Consider the following 18,347-nt stretch of genomic DNA (forward strand, 5'->3'; position numbering starts at 1 on the left):
TCTAGTTTTCAAATGCTATAAAGTATTTAGGCCTGATTGTACAGGGTATTGGCTTCACGGGAGTTGTGGGTAATCAGAATTCTGAAAATCAAGGGTTTCATCTCTTATTGTGGCCATTGAGATATTAGCTGGTTCAGTCATACTCAAAATAAAGTGAAAAAGGCAAGACAGTAAATAATGCTATGATTTAAAATTCCAGGCTCTCACGACATGAGGATTAGAAGCACTTCCCTAGACTAGTACAAATGTTTTCAGGACTTGTAAATCGTTCCAAGCACTGGTCCTGGACAAAAGATCAGTAAAAAAAAATCCCTTCATAAAAAATTGATTTTTCCAGTCAAATTCTAGCTTTTTAAAATGTTAGCAAGGTGTAGAAGCCATATATAACTTCAGGGACCGAAAGCCTTTACTAGCAACAATTTTCAAAATCAGAAATACCTTTGTTTTTAAATCTGCATTCTTCTTTGCCATCTCTTTAGCTGAAAGGGTTTTTTTCACCTGTTCCAACCCAGGAGACTTCTGAAAAATGAAAACACTTGAAATGATTTATATATTGTTTCAACATATTACGGGTTTTGTTTCATATAGCGGTATAAGAATTCCTTGTTTTAAAAATTACATGCAGTCAAAATGTTGCTACTGTATAGAATGACACCTGCTGTTAGAAACATAATGTGATCAGCTGTAATTTCTACTACAAAATTTAGGAGCTGACCCTGAAAGGAGTAGTAGCATCGGGCCCATTATCAGTGAACTACTTCCAGCTAATGTCAGTATATGTTACGACAGAGCCATTTGCTGTCTGATATTTGTTCTTTGTACTCTGTTCCCAGAGTAACTTCCAATATTGTTTAAGTCTAGATATTATTTCCTGGCATTTGACTGAAATACTTTCTCTCTTTCCGAGTTTTATACTGCTGCCCATAGTATCTGAGTGCCTTCCGAGTAAAAGCAAGAGCTAGAACAATGTTCCTAGTGAGCTTCTTGGACTCTCTGGCATTTCTCCCTTTCTGGGAAAATTACTCAACTGACAAGCACCTGGAAAATTAATAAATAGGTCAGTTAATCTACAGTATGAGATTAAGTTGCTTAGACCATTTGGTTTGTGTGTTAACACCTTTTGTAAATTACCCCTAAACTGCAAAACGTTTGCTAACAAATCACAAACAGGGCAGCTGACATTTCCGGCATTTGGGCACCATAGTTGATGTGCACCGAAAACACAAAATTGTGCCATAACTATTAACGTTGAATATGCTGACACGAAACAAATAGCACCCTAAAGAAGCACATTGTTTGAAGCTGGGCTGAAATTTTAGCCCTAAGCATATCTGAGTGGTGAGGTTCAAGATCTGCTCTCTATGAATGGACAAGCCCCACTTCTCTAGTCCTTCTATATTTGACTGGCTGTCATGGTTGTGGCTGCTGTGGCATTCGTAGCCATAGACCTCCCAAAAGCCTGGAGGTAGGCAATCAGGCTAGCAGGTGAAATTGAATATAAACCAAAGCTAGGTTTGTGGTAAAGCAAAGTTAAAATAGAGCAAGTAAACTTACCTGCAAACAACATGAAGCAGAAAATTGGCAGCAAATCATGTTACACTGACCTGTAACTGAACATAATCACAGTCTTCAGTGACATTTTCTCTTGATTTCTCAGAAAAGACTTTATTTTTGTTTGGTTTATCCAAAGTATTTCTTTGGAGTGAATTCAGTTCTATTCTTCTGGGTATTGGGATCGGTTTTGCCATTTTACGGTCTGTATCAATTTTTGGTGACTTGGTCTCTTGTTCCTTGCAATTCTTTTTGAAGAGAAGCTTTCCATTAGCTATGATGATAGAAACAAATCTCTTGATATCATCTGGAATTGTGCGGGCTACCATAACAAACCGATCAAGATCATCTGGGTTATTCTGAGGTTTCTTAATGACCAGAACTTCCAGTGACCAGTTGCAGTTATTTAGTGCTTCCCTTGTTTCTACCAAGATCTGGAATGAGTCTGTAAGAATTTTCAGCTGTGTTGTAATTCTGGTTTGAAGGTTATTGTCAGTGACGCAAGAGGCATTCACCTTGATGGCTTGAGCAAAATCCAAGAATTCTCCCAAAGATTCTTTTATGTGATCAATTGCTCTATGGATTTCCTCAAGGTTTGTCTCCAGGTGTTCCTGGAATCTCCACTTACTGCTTACGAAAATCATCAGACTTGCAACTGAACTGGATACACTGTGCTGCAGCTTGGTCAATGTCTCTATGGCTAAGTCAAGCTCCAATTTAATTTCTTTTGCAGGTTCTTCTGATGATGGCATAGAAGAGGACTCAGCAGAAGTGCTTGATGATGTAGATAGGGTGCTGGTTCTACTGTCCACACTGGAAACTGATAATCTGTCTTGTTCTAATTTGGCATCTTTTGACAGCTGTGGAGGAATGTTGTAAGTATGGTTTCCAAAACTACTGTTGTTTTTTTCAGTCCCTTTCCTGTGCTGTAAAGCAGTAGGCAGCACTTTTGGAATATCATAAACATTTTGTTCAGAGTTCTGTTGCTCAACCCTTGGAGTCAGAAAGCTTGGTGGAACATGATAGTTACCGTTTTGCTGCAAAAGTAGCATGTTACGTGAGCATGGTACATTATAACGAGGGATGTCAGGAAAGGTTAATTTTCTCTGGGTTGGTGGAACATCATACATTTGTGGATTCACTGATTTGCTTTTGATATTTGTTGGTGGAACATTTTGTAAACTAGAACCATATCTGGCTGGTGGTACGTCATACAGCACCTGCTTTTCCAGAGAACGATCGGAAGGATCTTTTTTTAAACCCATTTTTTCAGGTGATACTGGAATATCATAAGTCCATTCTGACTTCCGAGGATTTGGCAAGGTATTATAATGACCCAAAGATTTTATTTGAGACAAACTTTGTAGTGAAATGTCATGGTCTCTTGTGGTTGTGGGGGGGACATCATACACCTGGAAAGCAGTACACAAGGTTTACAAGCGGCATTTAGAAATATAAGGTCAGATCCAGAGGCATAGGTCAATTAAATTAATGGAGCTATGCCGATTTACACCAGGTGTGGCTCTGGCACCTAGTTCTAATTCTGCTCCCTCTCTGAAATGCACAATCACATTGCAAATAGGAAATATCTAATATTTTGACCAAGTATATTTTTGTCACATCCACAGATGATCAAACTGTAAGGTAATGTTGATCAAGGATAGTATTAGATAGTGCAACGAACAAGATTTCATGACCCTCTTAACTAGCAGAACTGATTCCAATCTCTTTAATTTCCAGTAGTCATACAAACATATGCACACATGCAAATTAAAAAAAAATGCACAACTGACCACACTAAAATAATTGCACTGTGTTTACATTTTCAAAGGCTTCCTGAGATGCATACTGATCTTATTCAGTGGCATACAATAGCTGCTTGTGTACATCTGACCTCTACAGCTTGAAAAATGATGACTGATTCTGGTGCAATAAGGCCAGTAGTAAGAATAATATACACTTTGGGCCAGATGGTGCTTTGCTGCTTCACAAGGGTGGTGGGGAGGGAGTTCAAGATGCAACTGGAGTGTGCAGTCGCTGGGCACAATTGCAGCGTTTGTGATTTGCCAAGGTTTCCAGGGATGCAAGACACCCTCAAAAGTGGCAAGGAAGAGGTGGGTCCCTGACTTTCCCCCCTTCATTGGACCATGTAGCTGGCCAGATATACAAGGTGTGGGCAAGCTGCACCTCTAATGGCTCCCCTGAACAATGGGATGCTCACTGAGGCACAATCCCTCCCAGAGTTTAAGCTGGGGTGTGGAGCTTCATACTACGTCCAAAGCAGGCCAGTCCATGCATCACGACTGAGCCTACAGTTTTCACTTTTCACCCAAGGATCTCAAAATGCTTTACAAATACTGGTGAAGTCTCACCACATCCCCATGAGGTGTAGGTATTATGTATTTCAAATTGTAAGTTCTTTGGGACATGGATCTCATTATCTACTTGGCTATCCTTGTAAAGCTCCCAGCACACTTTTTGGCATGATGCAATTATTATTATTAATAATATAATTCCTATTTTTAAGTGGATACACTGTGATATGCATAGATTAGGTGTCTTGCCCAAGGTTGTGCAGTGAGTCATTGGCAGAGCTGGATACAGTCATGTCGACTAGCTGTAACCACTAGACCACACTCTCATCTTACAATACAATGCAAGTTATTCGATTCTGTTTCAAGGTTACAAACATGCAGATATTCAAGAATATAAGAATCTGACATCACTTTTACTTACCAAATAGTTTCTTGAGTCACCTTTTTTGGTGACAATGTCACTTTAAATACAGTAAGCAAACAAATACAATGATAGTTCCATCTTCAGCAGGTATCCAGTATAACTAGTCTCATTTCTTACTTTAAACTTACTTAATATTAAAAGTAAGAAATCCACCAAATGTGATCTAGTTTAAATTACTATAAAATGGATGCACAACTGGCTGAAAAAACACACTAAAAGAATAGTTATCAATGGATCAATGGTTCACTGTAAAACAGGAAGGACATATCTATTGGGGTTCTGTGGGAGTCTGTTTTGGGTCAAGTACTATTCAACATTTTAATTAATGACTTGGATAATGGAGGTTTCAGAGTAGCAGCCGTGTTAGTCTGTATCCGCAAAAAGACAAGGAGGACTTGTGGCAATTTAGAAACTAACAAATTTATTTGAGCATAAGCTTTCGTGAGCTACAGCTCAGTGGAGAATACACTTATAAATTTCCAGATTACATCAAGGCAGGAGGGGTTGCAAGTACTTTGGAGGACAGGTTTAGAATTCAAAATGATCTTGACAAATCAGAGAATTGATCTGAAATCTATAAGATTAAATTCAATACAAGAAAATGCAAAGTGCACTTAAGAAAAAAAGCACAAATACAAAAATGGGAAATACAAAAACGGCTAGGTAATACTACTGTAGAGGAGGCTTTGGGGAGAGGGTTATAGTGGATCACAAATTGAATGTGAGTCAGCAATGTAATGGAGGTGCAAAAAAGGCTAATACTCTAGGGTGTATTAAAGGAGCATTGTATGTAAGACTTGGGAGGTAACTGTCATGCTCTACTCTACTGGAGTACTGTGTCCAGTTTGGGGCACCACCCATTAAGAAAGATGTGGACAAAATGGAGAAAGTCCAGAGGAGAGAAACAAAAATGATAAAACGTTTAGAAAACCTGATCTACGGAAAAGTTTAAAAAATGGGTATGTTTAGACTTGAGGAGAAGAAGACCAAGGGGGTATATGTTAAGGGCTGTTATAAAGAGGACCGTGATCAACTGTTCTCCATGACCTCCAAAGGTAGGAAAAGAAATAATGGGCTTACTCTGTAGCAAGGGAGATTTAGGTTAGATATTAGGAAAAACTTTTCAACTATAAGGACAGTTAAGTTCTGGGTTAGGTTACCAAGGGAGTTTGTGGAATCCCCATCACTGGAGTTTTTTAAGAACAGGTTAGACAAACACCTGTCAGGGATCATCTTGGACAGGTGCACTTGACCCTGTCTCAGCACAGGGGGAGGGACTAGATACCCCTCAAGGTCCCTTCCAGTCCTACATTTCTATGGTTCTATGATATTAAAGAAATGTAACATTGACTAGTGCTGTTTTTATGTTTATTCTTCTTGGCAGATTGATGGCACTTAACTATGTGCTGGTGCTCCACCTCACATCAGAGGCATATACAGCATATTAGTATAACCATACACCCTTTCATGTGTTCTGCTGTATGAGTGTGACAGTATTAATGAAAGACTATTCTCTGCCATTCAGTGAGTAATACTTACACTGCCCACTGGAGAGTCTTGCTGGACATGGATTTTTGCCTTTTCTGGGCTGGATGGGATGTCATAAAGCTGTTGCTGCTCTTCCTGGATATATTCTTTGAAGAGGATCGGCATAGAGCCCTTTCTGGCTGTGGGTGGAGTGGCACACCTCTAATAAAATACAAAAGTAAGGTTGACTTAAATACTGTTTATCACTGCACCAACTTGAAGACTTAGGGTCATAACTGCCTTAAGTTCATGCAAGTATTCTGTGTGTGTACTCAGAGCAGGATCCAGTTCTTAGAATCTACAGAACTGTTGAATAATATCATAATGCTGTAGGGAGGGGAGATGGGCACTAGGTGGTGCAGTAGGATGTTACAGTTAATTCTTGAGGATTTGGATCCAGATATATTATTTTAAAAAATGTATCAAATTTAAAAGAGAATCAGATTCTTATTGGGTTTTTTTAACTTTCATATAGAATTCTCTACCAATCTTTATAGCAGAGTTCAAACAATAAATGAATAAAAAAGTTATAATTTACTTTTAAATTTTATAACACCGTTGCATATGATAAGGAACTCAGAAGTCCTGAATTCCAGTCCTACTTGATGGACATATTCAGTGACATGACAGGACTCACCTGAGTGAATAGGGCTATTCGGTGTTGTGGTGATGGAACATCATAAACCTCACTTTTTATACATGGTATGGAGGCCCGAGATGGTGTAGGAAGAGTAAACTGGTGCTTGAGGGGGAAAAAAGAAGAAGAACGTAATGAGAAAGTTGAAGTGATCTTAGGGCATCTTTGAGAATGTGATGAGTCTCATGGCCATTGCTGGAAGAATTCCTTTTGGGGTGTTAATTAAAAAGCTTCTGTCAAATATTCACTGGCCCTAAACTTGAAAACTGCTCACTGTCTGCCTATTAAACAGACAGGGTTTATTTTTCCTATAATTCCCCTTTACTAGTATTTTCACTCTATTTCAGAGATGAATTATTGCCAGATTAAAGGCCTCACATATAGCCCAGGAAATATAAAAGATGTGTAGTGAATCAATCCTGATCCAGATACCAACTAGATCTTTTGGCTCCCAAAAAGTAAAACTGAAAAGAGATCCATGGGGTTTCTATTCCAGCTTCCCTATGGGTACAGGAACATAAGAACATAAAAACGGCCTTACTGGGTCAGACCAATGGTCCATCTAGCCCGTATCTTGCCTTCTGACAGTGGCCAGTGCCAGGTGCCCCAGAGGGAATGAACAGAACAGGTGATCATCAAGTGATCCATTCCCTGTCGCCCATTCCCAGCTTCTGGCAAACAGAGGGTAGGGACACTTCAGAGCATGGTTTTCAAGTGAGAGGAGATTATAGTGGGCGGTAGCACCAGTATTATTAAAGTATGTGGTGCTGTAAAGGAGGTTGGACTTCTCTCAGAAGGAGCAAGCCTGTTGTTCTCACCTCTTCCTCTGGTCCTGTCCAACTCCTAGAGCACATGAGTCTGATGGGGGAGCTCTAATGCATAGACCTGTTACAGATTTATTTCATTGTTTGCTTGAAACGTTGTTTTAAGAGGCATAAGAATGAAAATACCGCCATGACGGGAGGCTGTGGATATGTTTAGTTAAAATGCTATCAGAGTGCAAATAGATATGAACACTGGGAAAAGGATTTTTCACCCACTCCAAAACCACCCTGAATTTTGTCTATTCAGCAATGAGACGCCCTTGATACTGCACAGTGTGTCTATAAATCACAGAATCATAGAATATCAGGGTCGGAAGGGACCTCAGGAGGTCATCTAGTCCAACCCCCTGCTCAAAGCAGGGCCAATCCCCAACTAAATCATCCCAGCCAGGGCTTTCTCAAGCCTGACCTTAAAAACCTCTAAGGAAGAAGATTCCACCACCTCCTTAGGTAACCCATTCCAGCACTTTACCACCCTCCTAGTGAAAAAGTTTTTCCTAATATCCAACCTAAACCTCTCCCACTGCAACTTGAGACCATTACTCCTTGTTCTGTCATCTTCTACCACTGAGAACAGCCTAGATCATTCCTCTTTGGAACCCCCTTTCAGGTAGTTGAAAACAGCTATCAAATCCCCCCCTCATTCTTCTCTTCTGCAGACTAAATAATCCCAGTTCCCTCAACCTCTCCTCAGAAGTTATGCGCTCCAGCCCCCTAATCATTTTTGTTGCCCTCCGCTGGACGTTTTCCAATTTTTCCACATCCTTCTTGTAGTGTGGGGCCCAAAACCGGACATAGTACTCCAGATGAGGCCTCACCAAAGCCGAATAGAGGGGAATGATCACGTCCCTCGATCTGCTGGCAATGCTTCTACTTATACAGCCCAAAATGCTGTTAGCCTTCTTGGCAACAAGGGCACACTGTTGACTCATATCCAGCTTCTGGTCCACTGTATCCCCTAGGTGCTTTTCTGTAGAACTGCTATCTAGCCACTTGGTCTCTAGTCTGTAGCAGTGCATGGGATTCTTCCATCCTAAATGCAGAACTCTGCACTTGTCCTTGTTGAACCTCATCAGATTTCTTTTGGCCCAATCCTCTAATTTGTCTAGGTCCCTCTGTATCCTATCCCTACCCTCCAGTGTATCTACCACTCCTCCCAATTTAGTGTCATCTGCAAACATGCTGAGGGTGCAGTCCACACCATTCTCCAGATCATTAATGAAGATATTGAACAAAACCGGCCCCAGGACTGACCCCTGGGGCACTCTGCTTGATACCGGTTGCCAACTAGACATGGAGCCATTGATCACTACCCGTTGAGCCAGACGATCTAGCCAGCTTTCTATCCACCTTATAGTCCATTCATCCAGCCCATACTTCTTTAACTTGCTGGCAAGAATACTGTGGGAGACCATATCAAAAGGTTTGCTAAAGCCAAGGAATAACATGTCCACTGCTTTCCCCTCATCCACAGAGCCAGTTATCTCATCACAGAAGGCAATTAAGTTAGTCAGGCATAAACCATTGCAACACCAAATTTGTGACCTGAAGGAGCTTCTACTGAAGCTTTATGTTGCAATAAGCCATTTAAAAGTGAGAGGCAGTGTTCTCCACCACATCGAACTGTCACACCCACCAAATTCAGAGCAATGTGGTGGAAGGACATATTATATGGAAGAAGGACAAGGCCTCAGCTTTTTATCTGCCTGTTACATGTTTGAGAAAGGCCTGGCTGACTAGTTTCTTGTAAGGAAAGGAAATAAATAAGTGAAAGTGAATTCTGTTATTATTTTGCAAAAGGAGCCATTTCTCTTACAAACCATCTACACTGACAGAACTGTAAGAGAACAGGCTTTATTTTTCTGCGCAGAGCAGGTAAGAAGGTAAGTAGAGTCCAGCTAAAAGGTTCTGGTTTGGCCCAAATCTACTTTCAGATACAGACAATCTTATTTGGTTGGTAGTAAAATGTGAATCAGTGAATATCATACCCTATTACCCGATTTGCTACAGAAAAGAAATCGCTTTGTATATTTTCAGGGTCAAGCAAGCTAAGACAACAGATGGCTGAAATTTTTATTGGATGAGAAGTAAAAAAAAATTACAATCTTTAAAGTGTAGGTGGAGCATGCACACAGGGTTTTTCAGAGGGGTTTATTTTTTTCAGTCAGAGTCCCTCAAAGACTGAGTAGCTTCACCCAGCTGCTCAGAGAACAGCTGAACATGTCAGAAGATATGCCAGTTGTCCCATACCATCTACATGGGGTAATCTAGGATAGTTCAATTTGTACTGCTGTACTCAGATGGGCTGTCTACCTCTACACCTTTAAATGCATGTGTACATGTCGCTGTTGACTCCTGTGGTACAATTGTTCTTTTAGTAGCAACTGTGATGTAGCTCAGGCAAACCTGAAAGTGTAAATATTAGAAACATCTTAACGATTTTAAAGTGTTTTTTCTTTCCTTGTGGCACCTTAGAGACTAGCCAATTTATTTGAGCATAAGCTTTCGTGAGCTACAGCTCACTTCATCGGATGCAGTATGTAGTTCACGAAAAGCTTATGCTCAAATAAATTGGTTAGTCTCTAAGGTGCCACAAGTCCTCCTGTTCTTTTTGCGAATACAGACTAACACGGCTGCTACTCTGAAACTTTTCTTTCCTTGTTAAAGGAAACAGCTATAGCTGAACAAGGTAGAGTCAACATATAACAGCTTAGCAGGTATCACAGGGCAGCAGTATAGATAGATAGATAGATAGATAGATAGATAGATAGATAGATAGATAGATAGCAAAGCCATGTAACTCTCAGCTTGTGCTCCTAATTCAATGGAAAATGGGTATGTGACAATTTCAGGGCCTGATTTTTTTAAAAGTTGGGGGCACAACTGCATATGCAAAATGTTCGTGCACTGTCATGCCCAGTGTGTGTACGCCTTCTTTGCAAGTAGGTGCATAGATTAGGTCATTGCCTGTGCAGAAGGCTAACTATGTTCCCTTGAACATTCAGTTACACACTTTGATTGTGCAATTATGGTAATCACACATGAAAACTGGGAGTGCAATTTTGAAAAAATGGACCTCAATCTCCACAGATACACTAAGTTCCCTTGGGTTTTCAGCATCTGTTCACCAGGTAATACATAGAGCAACACTGTTGTCATGGTATCCTTCCTTTTGATGCAAAGGTAGGAAAAATGGCTAAAGGAGGTAAATGGAGCAACATGAGATGGCTCAGAGTAAATGATTAGATGAATCGTCTGCATCCTTTATGGACTGACTTAATATTTAAGTCTCTGCCTTAGATCATTTAACCTTTGTATCATAAGTTTCATTTAGGGGATGGTTAATGTGAAGCTCCCATACCCAAGGCCCCATGAGTCTGTGAGACAAAACATAAAGTAAAATAAACTGTAGTGAACTTCACTGATAAATTCCTGCTATTACTGCTCATTTTTCATTAGGAAGGCCTCCGAGGCAATTCTTTGTTACAGGGATGGCTGTTTTCAACTGCTTATGTTAGGGCACTCAATTCACATTTAATAAAAATAATACTTAGCACTTATACGGGCTGTTGGAGTGCCCGAGTATTGATGGGATCACCCAAATGTGAACATGCATCCAAGCCTAAAGAAAGGCGAGCAGAGAAAGAGAGGGTCTCTCACTGAGAAGCTGAAACAAGGGAGCAGTTTTGAAGTGACTCCTGAAATGGATAGGGACTCAATGGAGTTATCTGGAGAAGGAGGTGACCTGGTGCATGAGGCGATCGGCAGCAGCATTCTGCACTTGTTGAAGAAATGGGAGGTGGAGAGACTAAAGGGAAGAGAGTTGCAGCAAGAGAAGATGATAGTCTGGCTAAGAAGTTCTATAACCACATTGTTACAAATTATCTTCTATAAGTGTCAAAACCAAAGGAATATGTGTCTGTGCCTCAACCACTAACGGATGAAGCTCTGGAATTTTATAGCTTAAGGAATTTTAGCATGTGTTTGTAGGAACCTTAAATTGCTATATTCCACCCAAAGCAGTTATTATATTCCTCTTCACTTCCTGTCCTAAATGATTGGGCAGTTATATAGCTGCCACTTACTGTCACGGAGGTGGCTGTTTTTCAGTGGGGGGTGATGTGATTCCAGGGATGACAATATGTGTTTTATGGGAATATTTCCAATAGAATAACAGTATTTATTCAAGTGGCCTAAACAAAGCATTGTTTAGTTGGCTGACTTCACTGCAACTTTCAACTGAAATTCTCAAGTCCTTAGGAGTCTGCTGAAAAAGTAAAAACCATCAGGCTTCCCTTCCCCTCTCACTGGTATTTTCCAACACTTGAAACCTTATACTTGCTATATTCTTACCTGATTGGTTAGGCTTTGGATCTTTTCACTGAATAATTGTGCAGCTAAAGCTGGCACTTGATATATTTCTTGAGTAGGTGGAGAAGAAACAGAAGAAGGAAGTGGCTTAATCCAACTGTCCATCCGTTCATACATAGGTGACAACGTGGAAGACTTGGGAGCTGATGGAACCTGGTAGATATTTTGTTGACTGATGGGCAATTCCTGAGAATCAGGCTCAGAGGAGGGAGACAACGTTCCTTCCTGGGAACCAGCAAGGAGTTGGAGGCGATTAGCAGGAGCCAGACCTTGTCTTCCATGGAGGGAACATTTCCACCATCCTTCACTCTCTAAAACATTCTGCTCAAGAACCGTTAGGATGTCTCCTTTGCGGAAGGCTAACTCATCTGAACACTCAGCCTTGTTGTCGTATAATGCTTTTGCCAAGGTATTCTAGAGAGGAAAAACAAATAAAAAAGAACACATGCAGTAATATTTGCACTGCTTGTATTATTCAGAAGTGTTATATGGAGCTACCAGATTAACATTTCTCAGCACCTAAATTCATGCAAATTCAAAACTGCTAATATTTATTCCTAGGATCAGTTCTCAAGGCATTGGTTTTACGAAGTTAAACCTTTTGAACATATGCCTGCCATGTTTTAGTGTGTTACAGAAATAAATAATGCTATAATCATACATTGCATTTCTCTAGCACCTTCCATAGGAGGATCTCAATGAAAACATGAATTACATTAGCCTGATGAACACCCCTGGAAAGTAGGAAAGTATCATTAGCTGAGTTTTCTGGATAAGGGTACTAAGGCAGAAAGCTACTCAGGTCACGCAGGTAGACTGTGACCGATTCAAGAATAGAACCCACATCTCCTAACTTCTGTCTAATCAATCTATCTATTTACAACTCTATCACACCTGGTATCTGAGTGCCTTGCAGCTCCAAGTGTTAACCACACATCCATCCTCCCTCTCTTTTCACATAAAACACAGTGCTGGAGGTGTTATTATTCATTTCCTTTCTTAGAGCCAGATATAAATGAACCACCTGGTAGTCACTACCCTGAGGATTTCAAGAAAATAACCGCTGGTGCTAGCAATGATAGATATGGTAGCTGCTGCGGTTTTTACTGCTGTATCTTCTAACCAAGCCATTCTAGATGACAAAGTACAGTAAATACACCAGTGGCCAGCCTACACTAGCATTTCCACCAGTGTTAGTACTGGGAGAACAGCACCCAGTGCCAGCATGGGGATGGGGAGGGGGAGGGCGGTGTCAGAGAGAGATTTCCCTAAATATTCAGAGTAGGCAAGACCCCTGCTGTGAACATGAGATTAAGGACAATTCAAATCAATGAGCATAATAAGAGATCTGAGAATAGTGATGCTGCTAGTTACTTTATTGTGGAAGATAATCTCCATAAGATACTTATATGGCTCCCATTATGATAGCATCCAAGCATCTTCTCATGTATTTATCCTCGCTGCACTTCCATTAAGTTAGGAAGTGCTATTAGCCGCATTTTACAGGTGGGAACTGAGGCACACTACACATTTGTGACAGAGCAAGGACTTGAACCCACGTCTGCCAAGTCCCATACAAGCATACTAACCAGTAAACTATGCTTCCACTCTGTTTAATTATTTATTGTGATCATATGTATGTGGCTAAACATGTTTTGTTCTTAGAACTCAGGTTTTTAGTAAGCAATATCATTAAAATAGCCAAAAGTATAGCAAACGTGGCCTTCAACACTGGAGGCATTTTTGTACAATTTACTACTGCTGATGAAAGAATAAAAAGAAGTATCCACATACTATTTCACATACGTGGCTTTATTTTCAGCTTCAAAATAAGATCAGCCACTCTCCCCATGGAATGTGGATTAGGAAAAACAGTTTCTTATCCAGAAGTGCGAGTAATGTCCAAAGAGATAGCGTCTGCATTGGAAATATAATGCCTGATATTTTTATCCAGTGCATTTGCCATAAAGCAACAGCTGGTTTGAAGTATCAGGAGAAGAAAATCAATTTGTCAGCTCAGCTGATGAAAGCAGCCTGTTGTTGGTAATATAAATTTCTTCATTGGGATGGCTGGGAACAATGGCCCTTTTATGATACATGGGTTGATCCACACATACTGCACTAGCAGCTGTCAGAGATGGACAGCAACAGTCCCACTTACCTTATGTCATAGTTTGATTAAAATGTTCTTGTTGCCTTGTACGTGTCAGTCCCAAATTCTACTTTGACGATACCAAATGCTTGGGACCACCTGTGTTTAAGTGAGACATTCTGTAATCTCAACATACAGTATAACACAGAGAGGGACAGGGCATTTCACATTGTCACAATTGTGAATAAAGGCCAGATTTTCCTAGTATGGTTAGCAGTAATATTACAATAGCAGTGAGCGACTCCAGCCAATACTGGGGTCCCACTGTGCTACGCACTGTATAAACACACAGTAACAGACAGTCCCTGCCCCTAAGAGTTTGTGAACTACATAGAAAGGATGGGCAAAGGGAATATTTATATCATCATTTTGCAAATGGGGGGCAACTGAGGCATAGGGTAATTAAGTGACTTGTTTAAGCTCTCACAGGAAACCTGTGACATAACCACAAGACCATCCTTCCTAGTTGCGCCAATGTAAACGAGAGGTGATATCCGTGGTATGACTTGAAAAGACATTTGGCTATCAACCTATCTGTAGCTAATTATTTGTTGAGAAAACGCTATCGTAAGAATTTTTATGCCTGAATCTGCAATTGCAGTGCACATATCTGATTTCAGAAGGGTTGAACCGACTTACAACAGCTTTAAGCTTAGCCCATGTACTTTACTTGGAATCTCTGCAATTAAGGATCATAAGTCATGGCCCATGTTATATGAATGTATGACATAATAGTCACATCATCAGTGCTTCAGTGACACCCAAAAGTGATTTCAGCAGGCATTTCTGGGGGAAATTTGCCAAGTACTCTCTAATCTCCTTGCATAGGGATAGATGGGTCTCCTTCTACTGTGAATGTATGGAGCAAGACAATCCCACTATCAGAGATGACACTAAAGAATCCTTAATCCCCATCCCTTTATTTTTGTATCTTAAATTTCATTCTACAGCAAAAAGTGTTAGAGAAAAGTTTTATTAGACCTGTACCAATAAATGTTTCATCTGGTGAATCATCATCAAGATCCAATAATAACCAAGGGGGAACACAAAATTAGTTGGAGACTTAGCGAAAATGAGGCCTCATGTTCTTAAGTATAGGAGTCAGTTTGTCTCTTGATACACAGATATTGGCATTGTTAATAAAAACGGTAAACATGGCCCAGAGTGTTTTATAACTTGTAAGCAAACATTCATATATATGATTGCTTAGGTTCTGTGGCTAAATTATATGGGTTTACATTTTCAAAAGTGGCCTCTATATTAGACACTTGTGCTGATGTCAAAGGATCACACAGCTCAGCGCCTTTGAAAATCAGGCCCTAGCCATGTAAAATTGGGCACTCCAATTAGACACCGAAAATTAGAAGGTACCTTTGAAAATCTGACTCAGGAATAACAAATCTGTTGTTCTCATGGATCATCTTGCATTCCATTTGACAGCTCCATTCTTAATAGATGAACTCAATAGGTGAATGCAAGAGAAATGCCAGAAATTTCTGGAACAGCTTCCTTAGGCAAGATGGAATAATTAGATTGAACTAGTGAATGATTCAAGGAATTGGACCACACTGGGTCCGATTAAGTGACCGATTTTAAACAATGGTTTTAAAAGCATAATTAGATTTGAGAAGGCAGTCAGTTTGGAACAAATAAAAACAAAGATGCCTTTACATTGCATATATTGACATGTGGACTTTGGTCCCAAGGGAAGTAAAGTCATTGTGTCACAAATACCTTAGAGAGATTTACAGAAGGGCAAAGAGTAATTTTATGGCCATTAATACAACTATGTAACCTAAAGTGATACAGTACAAGTTAAAGCTTGTGCTTCAGGGAGTATGGTCAGCACCATGGGGGTCAGGAGCCAATTCCTTTACATCCCCATATTCTGCATTGCACAAATCAGGAGATATTATAGGATTTCTTCCTGTGTCCTCTGGAGCATAGGTACTGGCCACTGCTGGAAGTCTGATTCCAGATTAGAGAGACCAGTAATCTGATTGGTATAATAAATCTTATGTTTGTAGGTGTTATTGTCTGCTCATCCGTTGGATGATATGATGTATGACATTTGTCACTGTATGTTCAAAAGGCCTGGAAACTGCCTGAGTATATTAGTGAGGATTTTAGACCTATTTGCCTTCGCAGTCATATTTGAAGAGATTTTAGCAGCATGCAGAAACACTTATGAAACCTTATAAATGTGCTACAATGTTATTACCCAAATTCTAACTGTTTGTTCCTTTACTGTTGTTATTTTAATCTCCTGGCACCAATTCCTGCCATAAATTGTAAAGCATTTTGCATCTAGATCTTGTTGTGAAAACCCAACTTCCTCCCTTGAAAGGTTTCAGATTTCTGTGTATTTTCTGTGTTCAGAGTAATGAAGGATCAAGGGAAAACCACAACAGCGTATTGTTATGCCAACATCAGCAACACAAAGCCAGTGAGGTAGGTTGTTCTGAAATTAACCCCTGAGCTCCAAAAAATAAAGAAAAAAGAACATTTTTGCAGGGCATAAAAACGGTAAATTGTATAGCTTTGCCTTCTTTCCATGCCTTGTGTTCTCCTTTGCCTATCTATTAATAAGTATAGTAAGTACCATTTTTTCCCTCGCATTTCCTTTCTGACTATGGTGGTTAATCATCATGACTCTTACAACTTTGACAGCTAGGGAGTGAGCAAGAGAGCATAATACTTTAGGTAGTACCTTTCATCTAAGGAACCTATACAGCTTTTAGCAGATATATTATCATTACATATTATTTGTATCACAGTAATACTTTAGAGCAGGGGTGGGCAAACTACGGCCCCCGGGCCGAGTCTGGCCCCTCAGGGCTTTGGATTCGGCCTGTGGGTTTGCCCCCGACGGTGTCGCAGGCCCGCGCCGCTCTCAGAAGGGGCTAGCACCATGTCCCTGGGACTCTGGGGGTGGGCAGAGGGCTCCGTGCGTTGCCCTTGCCTCCAGGCACCGCCCCCCACAGCTCCCATTGGCCGGGAACGGGGAACCGTGGCAAGGGCAGCACGCGGAGCCCTGTGCCCCCCTCCCCCAGGGGCTGCGCAGGGACAAGGTTCCGGCTGCTTCCTGGAGTGGCACGGCATGGGGCTAGGGCAGGCATGCAGGGAGCCTGCCCTAGCCCTGGTGCGCACCGTTGCCACCCCAGAGCCGCTTTAGGTAAGTGGCGCCGGACCGGAGCCCGAACCCTTCCTGCACCCTGCCCCGCAGCTTCCTGCCCTAAGCCCCCTGCCTGTACCTTGCACCCCTCCTGCACCCCAACTTCCTGCCCTGAGCCTCCTGCTTCACCCTGCACCCCTGTGCACCCCAACCCCCTGCCCTGAGCCCCCTGCTGCACACCACACCTCTCGTGCACCCCAACTCCCTGCCCTGAGCCCCTTGTCCCACTCTGCACTCCCGTGCACCCTAAGCCCCTGCCCTGAGCCCCCTGTCGCATCCTGCACCCCTCCTGCACGCCTGCCCTGAGCCCCCTCTTGCACTCCGCACTCCTCCTGCACCCCAACCCCCTTCCCTGAGGCCCCTCATATACCCCGCATGCCTCCTCTGCCCCAATCCCTTGCCCTGAGCCCATTCCTGTACACCTCACCCACTCCCACACCTCGCACACCCTCCCGCACCCCAACTCCCTGCCCAGGCCCTGCATACAATTTCCCCACCCAGCTGTGGCCCTCGGCCCAAAAAGTTTGCCCACCCCTGCTTTAGAGCCCCAGTCTTGGGCCAGCACCCAAATGGGTGATGCACAGACACTTTGAAAATCATTTGTAAGTAAATGTAGTAGTGGTGAAACATGCTAGATTGGCAGACTAAAGCCCCCTGTAATACCCCTGTGAGGCAGGTATTATTATACTAGTTTTATAAGTGACTAAACTGAGGTACAGTGAAATTAAGAGAGTCACTGACAGAACCTGGCATAACACGAGGAGCCCCCTGGCCTTTGCTCTGCCATTCACCAACACTCTCACAGCATAGACTAGTGCACTCAGATCCTCCATTCTGTGATTTACATTTACTCTGAGAAGTATAGTGAATTACTAAGCAGCCATTGCTTGCTCTAGTTGTTCCGAGATGCTTTACAGTAAGACACTGACTCTTAAAAGAGCTCAGCCTGATACCTGATTTTGTGCCCACAGTAACTGTGTGCATAATTTTGTGGCTGCAAATAACTGCAGACCTATTTTATGAGATTTAAACGTTTGACTACCTGATCTGCCAGTATTGTCAGGCTGCAAGTGTGTTATCAACTGTATCTGCAGTTATTTGCCCCAAGATTATTTGTGGGTGCAGAATTGGGGGCACCAAACTTGAGCTCATTTTTCAAAACCAGGCCCCAAATATTCTTTCACACTTGCCTGGGACATGTGTAAAGACTCACTATCAAAAGCCCTTTCTGTTATTTGAGCAGAAATGCTCTCTGAAGATTGTGTGTGTGTTCATTAGCCAATCATTCCCACGATCACTGAGACCTCTGTGGGCTGCTGGGATAAGAGATAGTGCTGCTCTGAGGCCAATGGGAATTGCATTTTTTGTTTG

General features: G+C 41.6%; 1 protein-coding gene across 3 annotated transcripts in view; it reads right to left on the reverse strand.

The window, feature by feature from the left end:
* CASS4 (Cas scaffold protein family member 4) overlaps positions 1-18,347 on the reverse strand; it is a 30,495-nt gene that overhangs the window by 2,646 nt on the left and 9,502 nt on the right. For 2 of the 3 annotated variants that reach the window (XM_077832130.1, XM_077832131.1), the window contains exons 2-6: positions 11,632-12,063; positions 6,455-6,559; positions 5,830-5,979; positions 1,605-2,963; positions 439-519 (exon numbers count right to left, since the gene is read on the reverse strand). In XM_077832130.1, the coding sequence (XP_077688256.1) occupies positions 439-519; positions 1,605-2,963; positions 5,830-5,979; positions 6,455-6,559; positions 11,632-12,063 (2,127 nt within the window). Of the gene's footprint in view, positions 1-433; positions 520-1,554; positions 2,964-5,829; positions 5,980-6,454; positions 6,560-11,631; positions 12,064-18,347 lie in introns of those variants that run through there. The other variant, XM_077832132.1, reaches the window with a different exon arrangement.

This window comes from Eretmochelys imbricata, chromosome 13 (assembly GCF_965152235.1).
Source record: "Eretmochelys imbricata isolate rEreImb1 chromosome 13, rEreImb1.hap1, whole genome shotgun sequence".
NCBI lineage: Eukaryota > Metazoa > Chordata > Testudines > Cheloniidae > Eretmochelys > Eretmochelys imbricata.